General features: G+C 49.2%; 1 protein-coding gene across 1 annotated transcript in view; it reads left to right on the top strand.

The window, feature by feature from the left end:
* The window catches only part of Hcfc1 (host cell factor C1), a 24546-nt gene extending 11439 nt beyond the window's left edge, over positions 1–13107 (top strand). The window contains exons 6-25 of the mRNA XM_029473021.1: positions 270–449; positions 531–890; positions 1179–1339; positions 2436–2633; positions 2908–3132; positions 3292–3396; positions 3546–3765; positions 3862–4004; positions 4138–4276; positions 4469–4689; positions 5235–6735; positions 6864–7027; positions 7643–8087; positions 8398–8721; positions 8862–8977; positions 9065–9202; positions 9605–9790; positions 10475–10775; positions 11198–11261; positions 11429–13107. Coding sequence (XP_029328881.1) covers positions 270–449; positions 531–890; positions 1179–1339; positions 2436–2633; positions 2908–3132; positions 3292–3396; positions 3546–3765; positions 3862–4004; positions 4138–4276; positions 4469–4689; positions 5235–6735; positions 6864–7027; positions 7643–8087; positions 8398–8721; positions 8862–8977; positions 9065–9202; positions 9605–9790; positions 10475–10775; positions 11198–11261; positions 11429–11468 — 5231 coding nt within the window. The 3' untranslated portion in view covers positions 11469–13107. The remainder of the gene's footprint in view (positions 1–269; positions 450–530; positions 891–1178; positions 1340–2435; positions 2634–2907; positions 3133–3291; positions 3397–3545; positions 3766–3861; positions 4005–4137; positions 4277–4468; positions 4690–5234; positions 6736–6863; positions 7028–7642; positions 8088–8397; positions 8722–8861; positions 8978–9064; positions 9203–9604; positions 9791–10474; positions 10776–11197; positions 11262–11428) is intronic.
* Positions 13108–15946: the final 2839 nt, after the last annotated feature.

Raw genomic sequence — 15946 nt, 5'->3', positions numbered from 1 at the left:
CCAGGACAGCCAGGGCTACACAGAGAAACCCTTTGCCCATCTCTTAGGATTGTATTGTTTTTATGTACAAGGAGTTATCTTCCAAATACTTTCCCAATATGTGGCTTAATTTTTTATGCCTCTTTTTTACCTCATTTTTGTTTTCTCTTAATTTGATACTCCAATAACTTGATCTTCCCTGACAATGAAAGAATAGAGGGCAACTTGGGAGTTGGTGGAACAGGTTCCTTTTGTCCTCTGTGTGACCTCCAGCACCTGTGCACCTCTAGATACCATGGCCTGGGAAACCATCCTGATGGATACATTGGAGGACAACATTCCTCGAGCTCGAGCAGGCCACTGTGCTGTTGCCATCAATACTCGTCTGTACATTTGGAGTGGCCGTGATGGCTACCGCAAGGCCTGGAACAACCAGGTCTGCTGCAAGGACTTGTGGTATTTGGAGACAGGTAAGTTACTCAGCCACTGACATTCCCCACTGCTGAAGCCTCTCTATTCCCTATATTAACAGTTTCTTTGTTGTATTACAGAAAAGCCACCACCCCCAGCCCGAGTACAACTAGTACGAGCCAACACCAACTCACTGGAGGTTAGCTGGGGTGCAGTGGCAACAGCTGACAGTTACCTTCTACAACTCCAGAAATATGACATTCCTGCCACAGCTGCTACGGCTACCTCCCCCACTCCCAATCCAGTCCCGTCTGTGCCTGCCAACCCTCCCAAGAGCCCTGCGCCAGCAGCAGCTGCACCTGCTGTACAGCCACTGACCCAAGTAGGCATCACACTTGTGCCCCAGGCTGCCACTGCACCCCCAAGCACAACCACCATCCAGGTCTTGCCAACAGTGCCAGGCAGCTCCATTTCTGTGCCTGCTGCAGCCAGGACTCAAGGTAAGCCATGAGGGCCATAGGCATTTGTGTGAGGCTTAATCATTGGAGACATTCATTGCTAGAATGGTGGCTGCTGCTTTGTTCTTGGTTGATTTGGCTTTGGTTTTGTTCTTAAAATAGGGAATAAAAGTGCTCTGTCTTGCTGATGCGATGGTCTTGGGGGCATAGAAAAATCATACATAAAAAACATGTAGGTCAAGGAATAGCTCAAGTCTGCCTTAACTTTGACAGAGTAGTGGGATATGTGTAGAAGAGTATCTCCTGATGATCAACCCTTTTTCTTATCAGGTGTCCCTGCTGTTCTCAAAGTGACTGGTCCTCAAGCTACAACAGGAACACCACTGGTTACCATGAGACCTGCAAGCCAGGCTGGAAAAGCTCCTGTCACTGTGACTTCCCTGCCTGCCAGTGTGCGAATGGTTGTACCTACACAGAGTGCCCAGGGGACGGTGAGGATCTATTACTGAGTGGGGCTTCATGGTGACATAATAGTATAAACAGAGTTCTCATGTAATCTTTAAAAATGTGTGTGTGTGTGTGTGTGTGTGTGTGTACACATACACATACATATGTCTATCCCTGGGACTGAGGGTGTAGCTTACTTGTTAGAATGTTTGCCTAGCATGCATGAAGCCCACCAGCTCCCATCATGGGCTCTTGCTTGTAAGATGCTACTGCATTAAAAATGCCATAGGCCTTTGATCCCAGGACTCAGGAGACAGGAGTTCAAGGACAGCCAGGGCTATACAGAGAAACCCTGTCTCAAAAAACTGGGGGTGGGGAAGGTGGGGGGATCCTTAACATGTTCATTGTGGTTTTCCTGATTTGGAAGGTGGAGGGGAATATCTAGTTAGTTGCGTTTGACCCAAGTCTGTGAGAATAAGCTGTATTTAACTCAAAGGTTGTGTTTTGTTTTGGGTAAGCTATCTACTATGTAGAGATTCTCCTGCCTCAGCCTCCTGAGTCTGGAATTATAAGCATGAACAATACCCAGCAGTGATGTTGATAGTGTTGTATGTGAAACCCATCACTGCCTTGTGCTAAGCATGTGTTCTTGTACTGAGTGAGATATGTAAAATGAATTATTTTTATTATAAATATATGTAGTAAATTAATCCAGTGGCCTAGCTTGACTATGGTTCTTTGATTAAAAATCTACTTAGGGATTAGGGGTGTGGCTCAATTGGTTCAGTGCTTGGTTAGTGTGCACGAAGCTCTAGGTTCAATTTCTAACATTGCATTAGCCATGTAGTTGCATGTCAGTAATCCCAACTTTTGAGAGGTGGAAACAGGAAGATCAGAAATTGAGGGTTATCTTTAGTGTGAGTTTGAGACTAGCCCGAGCTATGTGAGAACCTTTCTCAAAAGAAAGGAGCACTTGGCAAGCACCTGCCTACTTGTTGTTTGCACTAGGAGAGAGGAGCCTGAATTAGGAAAAAACAATATGCTGCTGAGCCCTTCTGGCAGGTTCTGAAAGGGTCATTGAAGTTGGAAGCAGGTGGCAGGTGGAACCCTTGCAGCTCACATGCTTTGTGTCCATCACAGGTGATTGGCAGCAACCCACAGATGAGTGGGATGGCTGCATTAGCTGCTGCTGCTGCTGCCACACAGAAAATCCCTCCTTCCTCAGCACCCACGGTGCTAAGTGTCCCAGCAGGCACCACCATTGTCAAGACAGTGGCTGTGACACCTGGCACAACCACTCTTCCAGCCACTGTGAAGGTGGCCTCCTCCCCTGTCATGGTGAGCATTTATCTTCTGGGCCTGGTAATCGAACAAGCAGTGACCATTTGTTCTGGGTTTGGGCCAACCTTTTGGGCCATTGGTTTACGATCAGTACTGGCATGGGCTATGGAACATGCAGTTACCTTTAAGGGTGTCTAGCCTTAGATTAGACCTGTGGAGAGTTCAGGCTGTTCTTTTGCTGCTCAGCCATCCAAAATGGATGGACAGGTGGTCAGCAGAGCTACAGCCATTATGTTGCTGCTATGTTCATTACTCATCTCTGCTTCTCCAGGTGAGCAACCCAGCCACTCGAATGCTAAAGACTGCAGCTGCCCAAGTGGGGACATCTGTGTCCTCTGCTGCCAACACATCTACCCGCCCTATCATCACAGTACACAAATCAGGGACTGTAACAGTGGCCCAGCAAGCCCAGGTGGTGACCACGGTGGTAGGCGGAGTCACCAAGACCATCACCCTAGTGAAGAGCCCCATCTCTGTCCCAGGAGGCAGTGCTCTGGTGAGTGACAGGAACCACCTGGCTGTGTATGACAGTTGCCAGCCTTTGGTGAATGCCACTGGTGACTCGCTATCTTGTGCCAATTCCAATATAGTTCTAGCCCAAGCCATGCCCTTGTTTGGTTCCAGATTACTGCCTGCTCCATCCTTTCATTTTTAGATTTCCAATCTGGGAAAAGTGATGTCAGTGGTCCAGACCAAACCAGTTCAGACATCAGCAGTGACAGGCCAAGCATCTACTGGTCCTGTGACTCAGATCATCCAGGTGAGCATGCACTCACTCTCTCAGGCCCACGGGGCCTTGCTGATACCACAGCACCCACAGTATTCATAATATTCTCTGAGTTATAGTAGCTAAACCTAATGTTCCTTTCTGGCAGTATTTCCTGTTAATTTATAACTTCTCCCTTTCAGACCAAAGGACCCCTGCCAGCGGGGACTATCCTGAAGCTGGTGACATCAGCAGATGGCAAGCCCACAACCATCATTACCACCACACAGGCTAGTGGGGCAGGGACCAAGCCCACTATCCTGGGCATCAGTAGTGTCTCTCCCAGCACCACCAAACCTGGCACAACTACCATTATTAAGACCATTCCTATGTCGGCCATTATCACCCAGGCAGGTGCCACAGGTAAACAGGCAGCTTTCAAAAGACCTTTGCTGGTGAGTATAAATCAAAAAGATAAGTCCTCACAGCTTATTTTCTCTGAATCCTTCCCCAATGCAGGTGTTACCAGCAGTCCTGGCATTAAGTCCCCCATTACAATTATCACCACCAAAGTGATGACTTCAGGAACAGGAGCGCCTGCTAAAATAATCACTGCTGTCCCCAAGATTGCTACTGGCCATGGGCAACAAGGAGTGACCCAGGTGAGGCACACATGGCCCCTCTTCATTTCAATCTAGCACAGACCACATGTGTCGTCCTAACAGGTCTAAGAGGGGCAGCACAGTCCAGTCAGCCTGAAAGTGACATTGGTGGCACTTTGCTCTGCTGTTCCAGGTGGTGCTAAAGGGGGCCCCTGGACAACCAGGCACCATCCTCCGCACTGTGCCTATGGGCGGCGTTCGCCTGGTCACCCCTGTCACCGTCTCTGCTGTCAAGCCAGCTGTCACCACATTGGTTGTAAAGGGTACCACAGGTGTGTAGCCTGCAGGCCAGGTCCTCGGCAATGGCTGGGGGAGGATAACAGGTGCTCTCTCCAGAGCCTTCTGTCCTTGGTGGCTACATGGCAGGGCTCCCATTCCCTAGGCCTCTCGAGAGAGAGACAGGCTGCTAGATAGAAAGTGGTAGCAATAGGCCTCATTCTGCCTTTGCCTTTCCTTCCATTTAGGTGTTACAACACTAGGCACAGTGACAGGCACTGTCTCCACCAGCCTGGCCGGAGCTGGGGCACATAGCACCAGTGCTTCCCTGGCTACACCTATCACTACCTTGGGCACTATTGCTACGCTCTCAAGCCAGGTGATCAACCCTACTGCTATCACAGTGTCAGCTGCACAGACTACACTAACAGCTGCTGGTGGGCTTACCACACCTACAATCACAATGCAGGTAAGTGGGTCCTAAGTGTGTACCACCATACACAGCAGCACTCCCACATGAAAGTAGGGGGCATTTTAGCCTTTCTGCCCTTTCCAGATTCAGTTCTATAGACGTATGTAATTATGACGGCTTTTCTGCACATGGTGTGATATCTGTCTCAGTCTTTCCTGGTGACACATGTGAGCTATGTCCAGTTTGCAGACACTAGGATCTCATAATGTGCATACAATATTTGTTCTCTTGTCATGTGTTTTTTTTTCTCAACTGGACAAGAAATGGTAAGGGAACTATTTTACTGGCCTTTGTACACTGTCTGGAAAAAGTTTTGACTATAGTACAACTCCTCCTGCCCCAGCTCTGCCTCATTGTCCCTTCATCCTTGGCTCTAAGTAAGTCATTGTTTTGAGATCATGGGCCAAGCTTTTCTTAGATTTGCCTTGGATAGTTAACAAGAGTTAGTGGTCCCAGTCAACATGGGCGAGCATAGGATAGTAGGAGAGGTAAATGCAAAACCACATAGTCCAGGCACTAATTCCTCTGTTCTCTTTCCCCAGCCTGTCTCCCAGCCTACCCAGGTCACTCTGATTACAGCACCCAGTGGGGTTGAAGCACAGCCTGTACATGACCTTCCTGTATCCATTTTGGCCTCACCTACTACAGAGCAGCCCACAGCAACAGTCACCATCGCTGACTCAGGCCAGGGTGATGTGCAGCCTGGCACTGTGACACTGGTGTGTTCCAACCCACCCTGTGAAACCCATGAAACAGGCACCACTAACACAGCTACTACCACTGTTGTGGCTAACCTTGGGGGACATCCTCAACCTACCCAGGTGCAGTTTGTTTGTGACAGACAGGAGACAGCTGCTTCACTTGTGACCTCAGCTGTGGGACAACAGAATGGTAATGTGGTCCGTGTCTGTTCAAACCCCCCCTGTGAGACCCATGAGACGGGCACTACCAACACTGCCACAACAGCCACCTCCAACATGGCTGGGCAGCATGGCTGCTCGAACCCCCCCTGCGAGACTCATGAGACAGGCACCACCAGCACTGCCACTACAGCAATGTCCAGCATGGGCACTGGGCAGCAGCGAGACACTCGTCGTGTCACTAACACCCCAACTGTAGTGCGGATCACTGTGGCTCCTGGGGCATTGGAGAGAGTCCAGGGTACCGTGAAGCCTCAGTGCCAAACCCAGCAGACCAACATGACCACCACCACCATGACTGTGCAGGCCACTGGAGCTCCATGCTCAGCTGGCCCACTGCTTAGGCCAAGTGTGGCACTGGAGTCTGGGAGCCACAGCCCTGCCTTTGTGCAGCTAGCCCTTCCAAGTGTCAGAGTTGGGCTAAGTGGCCCCAGCAGCAAGGACATGCCCATAGGGCACCAACCAGAGACATACCACACTTACACAACTAATACCCCAACCGCAACCCGCTCTATCATGGTTGCTGGGGAGCTTGGTGCAGCTCGGGTGGTCCCCACATCTACATATGAGAGCCTCCAGGCAAGCTCTCCTAGCAGCACCATGACTATGACAGCCCTAGAGGCACTGCTGTGCCCTTCGGCTACTGTGACCCAAGTCTGCTCCAACCCGCCATGTGAGACCCATGAGACGGGTACCACCAACACCGCCACTACCTCCAATGCGGGCAGTGCTCAGCGAGTATGCTCCAACCCGCCTTGTGAGACTCATGAGACGGGCACCACACACACAGCTACCACTGCCACATCAAATGGAGGTGCAGGCCAGCCTGAGGGTGGACAACAGCCTGCCAGTGGCCATCCCTGCGAGACACACCAGACCACTTCCACTGGCACCACTATGTCAGTCAGTGTGGGTGCCCTGATTCCTGATGCTACTCCTCATGGAACCCTGGAGTCGGGCTTAGAGGTGGTAGCAGTGCCCACTGTCACCTCCCAGGCTGGTTCCACATTGCTGGCCTCTTTCCCAACACAGAGGGTTTGCTCCAACCCTCCTTGCGAGACCCACGAGACAGGTACCACGCACACAGCCACCACTGTCACCTCTAACATGAGCTCAAACCAAGGTAAGTAGAAGTGTCCGGTACAGGAGGTACAGATAGTCTATTTTAGTGTGTGTGAGGGGGTGAATCCTAGGAAACCTGTGGTGGTAAAAGCAAAGAGTCAACTGATCTCCCCTTTGACACACCCACAGACCCTCCACCAGCTGCCAGTGACCAAGGAGAGGTAGCAAGCACCCAAGGTGACAGCACAAATATCACCAGTGCCAGTGCTATCACTACAAGTGTGTCTTCTACACTGCCACGAGCAGTGACCACTGTGACACAGTCTACACCAGTCCCAGGTCCCTCTGTGCCGGTAAGCCTCACCCCAAAGGATCCTTTCTGTGGCCTTTTGCCCACTTTCATCTGTGCTGTCCATAAATGGACACTAGATGTCGCCCTTGTACCAGAATGGTATTGTTCCTTGGTTCTTCTTTTAGACCATAAAAGGGCAATCTTGGTGCCTGGGAGGCAGGAGGCAAACAGTCCCTTAGAGGAGCCTTGGTACTTTATCTCCGCTGTTGGTTTCCTTCTTGGCTGTTCCCCATCATTTGTCTCTACAGTGAAGTCTTCTGGGCATGAGTGGAAACTTGACCCAGGGGCTTTCCTCTTGCCACACCCTTGCTGATGCTTCTCAACTCACCTTCCTCATTTACATTTACCCAAGATAAATGTTGTGGGTGATACCATAGGCCTACAGGGACAAAACAAAGGCTATCTTGTTTTTCTGCCCCACTGCCTGGTTCTAGCCTTTGTCTCCTCCCCTCTCCCTCTGACGGGGGCTTCTCTCCCTTTCTAGAACATCTCATCATTGACTGAGACTACCCCAGGGGCTCTGAATTCCGAAGTCCCCATCCCAGCCACGATAACAGTGACCATAGCCAACACAGAAACTTCTGACATGCCCTTCTCTGCTGTTGACATCCTGCAGCCCCCAGAGGAACTCCAGGTCTCACCAGGGCCTCGCCAGCAGCTGCCTCCACGGCAACTCCTGCAGTCTGCCTCCACACCCCTGATGGGGGAGTCTACTGAGGTCCTGTCAGCCTCCCAGACCCCTGAGCTCCAGGCCGCCGTGGATCTGAGCAGCACTGGGGACCCATCTTCAGGCCAGGAGCCTACCACCTCTGCTGTCGTGGCCACTGTGGTGGTCCAACCACCCCCACCCACACAGTCTGAAGTAGACCAGTTATCACTTCCCCAAGAGCTGATGGCTGAAGCCCAGGCGGGTACCACAACCCTTATGGTAACAGGGCTCACTCCAGAGGAGCTGGCAGTGACTGCTGCTGCTGAAGCAGCTGCTCAAGCTGCAGCCACTGAAGAAGCCCAAGCCTTGGCCATCCAGGCTGTGCTCCAGGCCGCACAGCAGGCTGTCATGGGTAGGTATCAGCTGGCAGATTTGAGGGATAGGCCCCTTACGATGAGTGACAGCCTTACAGAGAGGGCACCATTTGGGGGCTACTTGAGATCTGCTTCCTGTGAGAGTGTACAATGTAACTCAAGAGAGTCAAGAGAGGCTTATGTAGAACAAGTAGTCCAGGAAGGAGACCTAGTGGTGAGGGGTATAATAAGGTGTGGGCAGGATAAAAATGCTTAGGGAAACAAAATCTCGGGGACACCATTGCTGCCCATTGGGCCAGGCACACTTGTGTTCCTTTTTGAATAGTAGTTTTCTTGGTCCTGGAGCAGGCACTGGGGAGCCCATGGATACATCTGAAGCAGCAGCAGCAGTGACACAAGCAGAACTGGGTCACCTTTCAGCTGAAGGCCAAGAGGGTCAGGCTACCACCATACCCATTGTGTTGACACAGCAGGAGCTTGCAGCCCTGGTGCAGCAGCAGCAGCAGCTCCAGGAGGCTCAAGCTCAAGCCCAGCAACAGCACCATCTTCCCACTGAGGCTCTGGCCCCAGCTGACAGTCTCAATGACCCATCCATCGAGAGCAACTGCCTCAACGAGTTAGCTAGTGCTGTCCCAAGCACTGTGGCTTTGCTACCCTCAACAGCTACCGAGAGTAAGCTGGGCTGCTTTTTGGCAGGGGTAAATCATTGATAGAGTTGAACAGATGGGAGGTGAACACAGTGTAACAAGGTGGCATGGAGGTTCTGCCTCGAAATAGTATCTTCTCCCAGCTGATACTTTGTTTCTTTCCAGGCCTGGCTCCATCTAACACATTTGTGGCTCCCCAGCCTGTTGTAGCCAGTCCAGCAAAGATGCAGGCTGCAGCTACCCTTACTGAAGTGGCCAATGGCATTGAGTCCCTGGGTGTGGTGAGTCTGGGTCACTGGCCCTAGGAGATAGGGCAGCACTGCCTTTGGGCCACAAGGGCTTGATATTATCTCATTTCTGTTCCCCAGAAACCGGACTTGCCACCCCCACCCAGCAAAGCCCCTGTGAAAAAGGAGAACCAGTGGTTTGATGTGGGGGTCATTAAGGGCACTAGTGTAATGGTGACACACTATTTTCTGCCACCAGATGATGCTGTTCAGTCAGATGTAAGTATGCCCAGTAACTGGTACGCTTGGATATGGGGTGGAACCTGCTGTGCCTGTGAGAGTTTGTCATAAAAACAAACTTAAGTTTCCCTGCCTTGTGAGAGGAGCTCACAGAACTCTATCTTTGCGCCACTTGAAAAGTTAAGGAAGTACAAGTAAGAAAGTCAAACTTGATCCTTTTCTAATAGCACCAAGCCCCAGTTAACCTTACCATGTCCCTAGGGCCTCGCTATAAAAGAGACAGCCATGACTGATCTTTCTTTTGGTCCTATGTTACTCTAGGACATTGGCCATCCTAGACAAGCACTCTAGAACTGAACTGCCCCCTCGTCCAGAGTATTCTTTGTGACTGCAGGCCTCAAGCCATTCTCTTCTTTACTAATTTTCCACCTCTTGCCTTAGGATGACTCAGGCACGGTCCCAGACTATAACCAGCTAAAGAAGCAGGAGCTACAGCCAGGCACAGCTTATAAATTTCGAGTTGCTGGAATCAATGCTTGTGGCCGGGGACCCTTCAGTGAGATCTCAGCCTTTAAGACTTGTCTGCCTGGGTTCCCAGGGGCTCCTTGTGCTATTAAAATCAGCAAGGTGAGACTTTCTATGGGCCACCTTTCTGTTTTCTGTTGGTGTGCTGTCTGCTCTAGGGTGGTACATATGAACAGAGCCAGGAGGTGACTGGACCAGGAGTATACCAGATAAGCGCAAGAAAGCCTACATTCACCCTTAGTAAACAAGATATATGCCAGGCTCTCCATTGATAAACCTTTTTGTCTAATCCTGAAAGTCTCAAGGAGACCTGGGTCTTGTTAGTCTATTTTCAGATGCAGAAACTGGCACCAAGAAGCTAAGTGACAAGTTATGGTTTAGATGATGGGTTGGGGAGGGTGTTATAAAGGCTCTTTAAAGTCCTTTAAAACTTGATGTGGGGTATCTGCGTTGTTTTGGTTTTTAAAATTTTTTTATTACATTTGTATTTAGTTGGGGGGTGCATAGTTGTGACACGGTGCTCATATGAAGGTCAGAGGAGGTCATGTGGGTCTTGGAAATTGAACTCAGTCATCAGGCTTGGTAGCAGGCATGTTTACCATACTGTTGAGCCATCTCACCGAACCCTGGAATATATGTTGGATTGGGGGAGGGTTTTTTTTATAGGGCTTATTAGCAGTTCTAATAAGTGTCTAGCCCTCTTGCTCTTGAGTACAGGCAGGGTGGGCTAAGCCACAGTGGCTGAAGAAGACAAGGCTTGACTTTATGTCCTGTCGTGGGTTCTAGAGCCCAGATGGTGCTCACCTCACCTGGGAGCCACCGTCTGTGACCTCCGGCAAGATCATCGAGTACTCTGTGTACCTGGCCATCCAGAGCTCACAGGCCAGTGGTGAGCCAAAGAGCTCCACCCCAGCCCAGCTGGCCTTCATGCGAGTGTACTGTGGGCCTAGCCCTTCCTGCCTAGTGCAGTCCTCCAGCCTCTCCAATGCCCACATCGACTATACTACAAAGCCTGCCATCATCTTCCGCATTGCTGCCCGCAATGAAAAGGGCTACGGCCCTGCCACACAAGTGAGGTGGTTGCAAGGTAAGTGTTCACAAGCCTTTGGGGGCAATTTTTAGGGAAGGTATGGGAAAGCACTGAGTGGAACAAAGATACACCTAGCTAGACTAGGGATGCTTCAGACATTGGATGAGAGCATATAGGATATTATAGAGGATGCTCTTGTGTTCTAGGGGTGCACAGAAGATACTCTAGGATGTCTAAAAGTAAAGGTTAGGAGAGGGACTTGAAGAAAGCAAAAGATGTTAGGCTCAAGAACAGCATGTCCTAAGGCCCTTAAAATGGGTAGCTGAGGCTAGGTCCCAGAAGGTATCTGTCTCAGGAGGGACATTGAGAGGCAGGAGCTGAACCTGAAGGATGACATGGGCAGTCAAGACTGTGAAAAGTGGGGTACACCCAAGTGCTTCTGCCTTTTGCCTGGCTGCTCACCATCCCATTCCTTTCAGAAACTAGTAAAGACAGCTCTGGCACCAAGCCGGCCAGCAAGCGGCCCATGTCGTCTCCAGAAATGTAAGTAGTCTCTGTGAGGAATCTTTAGTGGGGAGTACTTAGAGTGGAAGTAAGCTCCATTTCTCACCAGCTGCTTGGGGTTATATCCACACAAGGTCCTGAGTTGGTGTTTTTGTGATGCTCTTGGGACCCTCTATAATTATTCCTTCTCTTTTCTCTTAAATAAGGAAATCTGCTCCAAAGAAGTCTAAGGCTGATGGTCAGTGAGGAAGCTGGCCAGCAACTGGATCCTCCAGACCCCTCTGCTTCAGGAAGGCCCTATAGGGCCCACCTTCCCGCCCTGCCCACCTGGCCTTTGCACTTCACCCTCACCAGCTACTGGCCACCATTCAGTCTCCCCCTTTTCCTCTGTTTTTACAATAAAGAAAGCACATTTTACCATTGCTATTGGGAGGAAGCAGAAGGCAGATTGGAAAGAACAGCGAGTAAGTGCAAGTTGTGCTCCTTCCTTTTCCCGACCTGGTACCCTCCCTGGGTTGAGTATGAGTGGACAGCTCAGAGACTTTGGGAAGAGAAATGAAAACTGAAAACAAAGGAGATAGCACCCATACTTAAGCCTGCACTTGTCTGTAGTTCATCACCCTTGGCCTGAGAGGCAGCAGCCAAGGACTAGAGGGGAAGGATATCCCCCAAGTTCCCTCAGAGGCTTTTCCCAGCAGGTACCCCATTCTGGGTGTCTGTCTGGTTCTATTTTGTTTTGTTATTATCCTTGTATTTCCAGCCACCTCCCATCCCTTCTTCAAGCTTAGCCAGATCCTATCATGCCCAGTGAAATCACAGGAAGTTTAACGTATCTCAGAGGCCTTTGAGTTCCCACTCAATACCTCTCCCTCTTTACAAAAGAGAGGGGTGGGGGAGCCTTGGTTGGTCTGAGCAGTGGCTGTGAAATCCTCCCAATGGGCACAGAATGGCCCCCAGTAACCCTGGTCTTGGCCTACTTTTTTGAGCCTGGGGGCCACATCACCAACTGCTGCATATGTTGTATTTTTTAAGTTGAAATTAATGAAGTTAACATTTTTATTGTAATTTTAGCCTTAGTGTGTGGGGGTTTATCCCTTTTTGTTAGCTGTGTACAGAATGTGTATCCTATCTCCTCCCCTCCTTGGCTAATCATTGGCAGGGTTCTTCCTGGGGAAAAGCTTAAAGAGCAGCTAGGGAAGGAGAGAAACTGTCCTGGGTGAGACTTGGTAGATACTGCTCCAATATCCTGTTGCTAGCCCCCGCCTCCTGGAACAGTGTGAGACAATTAAACTTCATTCCCTGTGGGTTAGCACTTATATGTAGAAGCTTGGGCTTGAAGGTGATGTCCACCTTAATCAGCACCACTTGCAGCGACTGACCCTAAACAACACAGCAGGGGCAGGGAACGGGTAGGACTTGACCCTCTTGAAGGCAGCCCAGGATGGGAGTAGGGTATGCCATATCCCACAGAGGCTATGAGTAGGTACCAGATACCAACTCAGTAATTAATTTTGTAGCTTTGTCCCCAAGCTCTGGATTTTTTTTCTCTCCAGGACCCAAGTTTTAGGCAGTGAGTAATGCTTATAAGCAAGTTACTGAAGGATTTAAGAATGGACAGCCAATGTGTTCAGCCGCTCTGGCCTGTACCCCCTGGGGCCTCTAGTGTATTGTATTATATTTCTGTGGAAAGTCATGTTTAGTCAAATTGGAATCCACTCACCTGTTCCCTTTGTTTACCCTATCCCTTCTCCTGAGCACCCTTTGATTTCTGAGGACAGTACTACCCATTCATCTATTGTAGAGTAACCCTTGTGACTCAATATTACCATAGTGCGATGTTGTTTTGTGCTATTTTGAACAATTAAAAAGACTTTTTTTGAAATAACCATCTGGTATTACCCGTGTGTCAAGAGTGTCTTGTAAGCCGGGCAAGTGGTGGTGCACGCCTTTAATTCCAGCACATGGGAGTCAGAGGCAGGTGGATTTCTGAGTTCAAGGCCAGCCTGGTCTACAGAGTAAGTTCCAGGACGGGCTACACAGAGAAACCCTGTCTCAGAGAAAATAATAAGAGTGTCTTGTGACCTTTGGAGATTGGAAGCTGGGACCTGCCCAAGGTTCACTTGAGCTACTGGAGGCCTTTTCTAACCAGAAATCATGGGTTTCAAAGAAGGCCCCAGAACAAGGTACACCCCTGGGGCCTCTAGGAACATGGTACTATAGCTGAGGGCCTCTTCTTGTACAGTTGCTGATTTTGCATTTAGAAATCAGTTCACCTATTCCACTAAGGCAAAGGCCTAGCTGACCATTGGCAGTTAGTTTTTCTGGATATAGCCACACAGCCTCTATAAACTTCCCACCATAAATTCAGGAAGCCCTAGGGTGTGTATGGTACGTGATGGATACTCAATGCTGCAGGACCAAATCCTCTGGTATTGTGGACAAGCCAAGCATACAAAGAGGGAGACACAATTACTGACCCTGGCAGTCCAGTAGCCAGTTAGATAATATAGCTAAGATACGATTGAACAGTGCTAACTGGGAAGAAAACTAAGAAAATCTGGAGATAAGGCAGCCCTGGACTCTAGCCAGGGCTCAGTGATGGCAGTTCTAGGTACCAGAAGGTTGACGGGAGCAAGCATACCACCCCTATGCCTCTTCAGGTCCTTGGTTGAGATAGAGAAAGGGTGTGGAGACACATTTCCTCAACATCTTAATACTGACATCTCTGCTTCTTCCTTTATTTATTTTGAGTCAGAGACTGAACTGCAGTCCTGGCACTGTATAGACCAGGGAAGCCTCAAACTGCCTTTGCTTCCAAGTGCTGGATTTAAAGGTTACCACACCCAACTTTTTATTTTAATTATGTATACGTATGTGAGTGAGTATGTGCAGGTTCTCTCAGATCCTAGAGACAGACAGTCATCTGGAGCTGAAGTTACAGACTGCTAATGAGTACCAACTTAAGTACCGGGAATTGCAATCTTAACCACTGTGTTCTCTCTCCAGCCCCATGTGTTGATACTTTTCTCACCCATTTTGGTACTAAAAGTTGCCTCCTATGAGCCCAGTGCTGCTGTGCACCTGATACAGGACCAGTGCAGTAGGCTTCCTCTGAAAAGCCCATTTCTTGGTGCTCACAGCACCACTGGGCTCTAGAGCAGCACTTCTTAGCATGTGGTATCCACTGTGTCCTTCCACCCAGACTCTTCCCTGCCCCAGATGGCACCCAGCCTGGGACAGCTAAGGAACAACTTGGGGCTGGGAACATAACCTCACTAGGTGCATAACCTCCAAGGCTTCATGTTGGCATATCATTGTATTGGTTAGCTCTACTTCCCTTCTAACCCCCACAACACTAGGTAGGTGTCTTAGTCAGGGTTTCTATTCCTGCACAAACATCATGACCAAGAAGCAGTTGGGGAGGAAAGGGTTTATTCAGCTTACACTTCCACATTGCTGTTCATCACCAAGGAAGTCAGGACTGGAACTCAAGCAGGAAGGGCAGGAAGAAGGAGCTGATGCAGAGGCCATGGAGGGATGTTCTTTACTAGCTTGCTTCCCCTGGTTTGCTCAGCTTGCTCTATTATAGAACCAAGACTACCAGCCCAGAGATGGTCCCACCCACAAGGGGCCTTTCCCCCTTGATCACTAATTGAGAAAATGCCTTACAGCTGGATCTCATGGAGGCACTTCCCCAACTGAAGCTCCTTTCTCTGTGATAACTCCAGCCTGTGTCAAGTTGACACAAAACTAGCCAGTACAGTAGGAAAGAAAGGAGGTTAGAGAGGAAATGGGGTATAGACCTCTTTTGGCCAACAAAATAGACTACTTCCTGTTAATTGGGGTCATTGTGTTTCTTGGGGCAAGTCCAGTCTTTGTCAGAATATGCAGCAGTCCAGCAATCCAGAAATAGCAAACACAACAGCAGTGGGAGTAACAGGCCCTCTTGGGCCTCTCCAGAGTCCCCAGAATTAAGCTGTCTGCAGCTGACAAAAATCACACTCCTCTAGAACACAAGGCAATCATAGTTAATGGCTGTAGACAAACTGAAGCAGCCCATATACCACACATGGGGTTAAAACACAAATTCTATAATTGGGTTTTTAAACCAAAACTCTCACAACATTCTCCCCTTTTAGTCCAAAATAAAGCCTTTTCTCTAATAAGCTAAATACAGTAAGAACAATTATGAGGACTATCAAATAATTATATTTACAATGTCCAGTCTATATGTATTTGGCAACCTTGGAAAAAGTACTCCGCTATCTTGTCCTGGTGAGTCCAAAGCTCTGAACCTAAATCACCTTCTATTATAACTTGAATTATCAACCTAAAAACATCTTAGAGCCTAAATAATTGAAGCTTTTGTCTTTAATCTTTAATAAGGAAAACTTTAAGACTATAACTATCTAGTCTTCAGACTGTCCAGTCTCAGTAATAGGAAAAAGCAAGGCTTAGTGTCCTAGCTGAAAGAAGTCCGTCTCAAAGTCTGCAAATTTTTGAGGAACGGGTGAGGCTGGATCACCCAGCCTACTTACTCTGTTTTCATTGGTGTATGATCTGTTTGCTTTGAAAACACACAAAGCCGGGCGTGGTGGCGCACGCCTTTAATCCCAGCACTCGGGAAGCAGAGGCAGGCGGATTTCTGAGTTCGAGGCCAGCCTGGACTACAAAGTGAGTGCCAGGACAGCCAGGGCTACACAGAGAAACCCTGTCTCGAAAAA

Source organism: Mus caroli, chromosome X (genome assembly GCF_900094665.2).
Source record: "Mus caroli chromosome X, CAROLI_EIJ_v1.1, whole genome shotgun sequence".
Taxonomy (NCBI): domain Eukaryota; kingdom Metazoa; phylum Chordata; class Mammalia; order Rodentia; family Muridae; genus Mus; species Mus caroli.
Note: the sequence above shows the minus strand (reverse complement) of the source record. Positions and strands in the feature narration are given on the sequence as shown.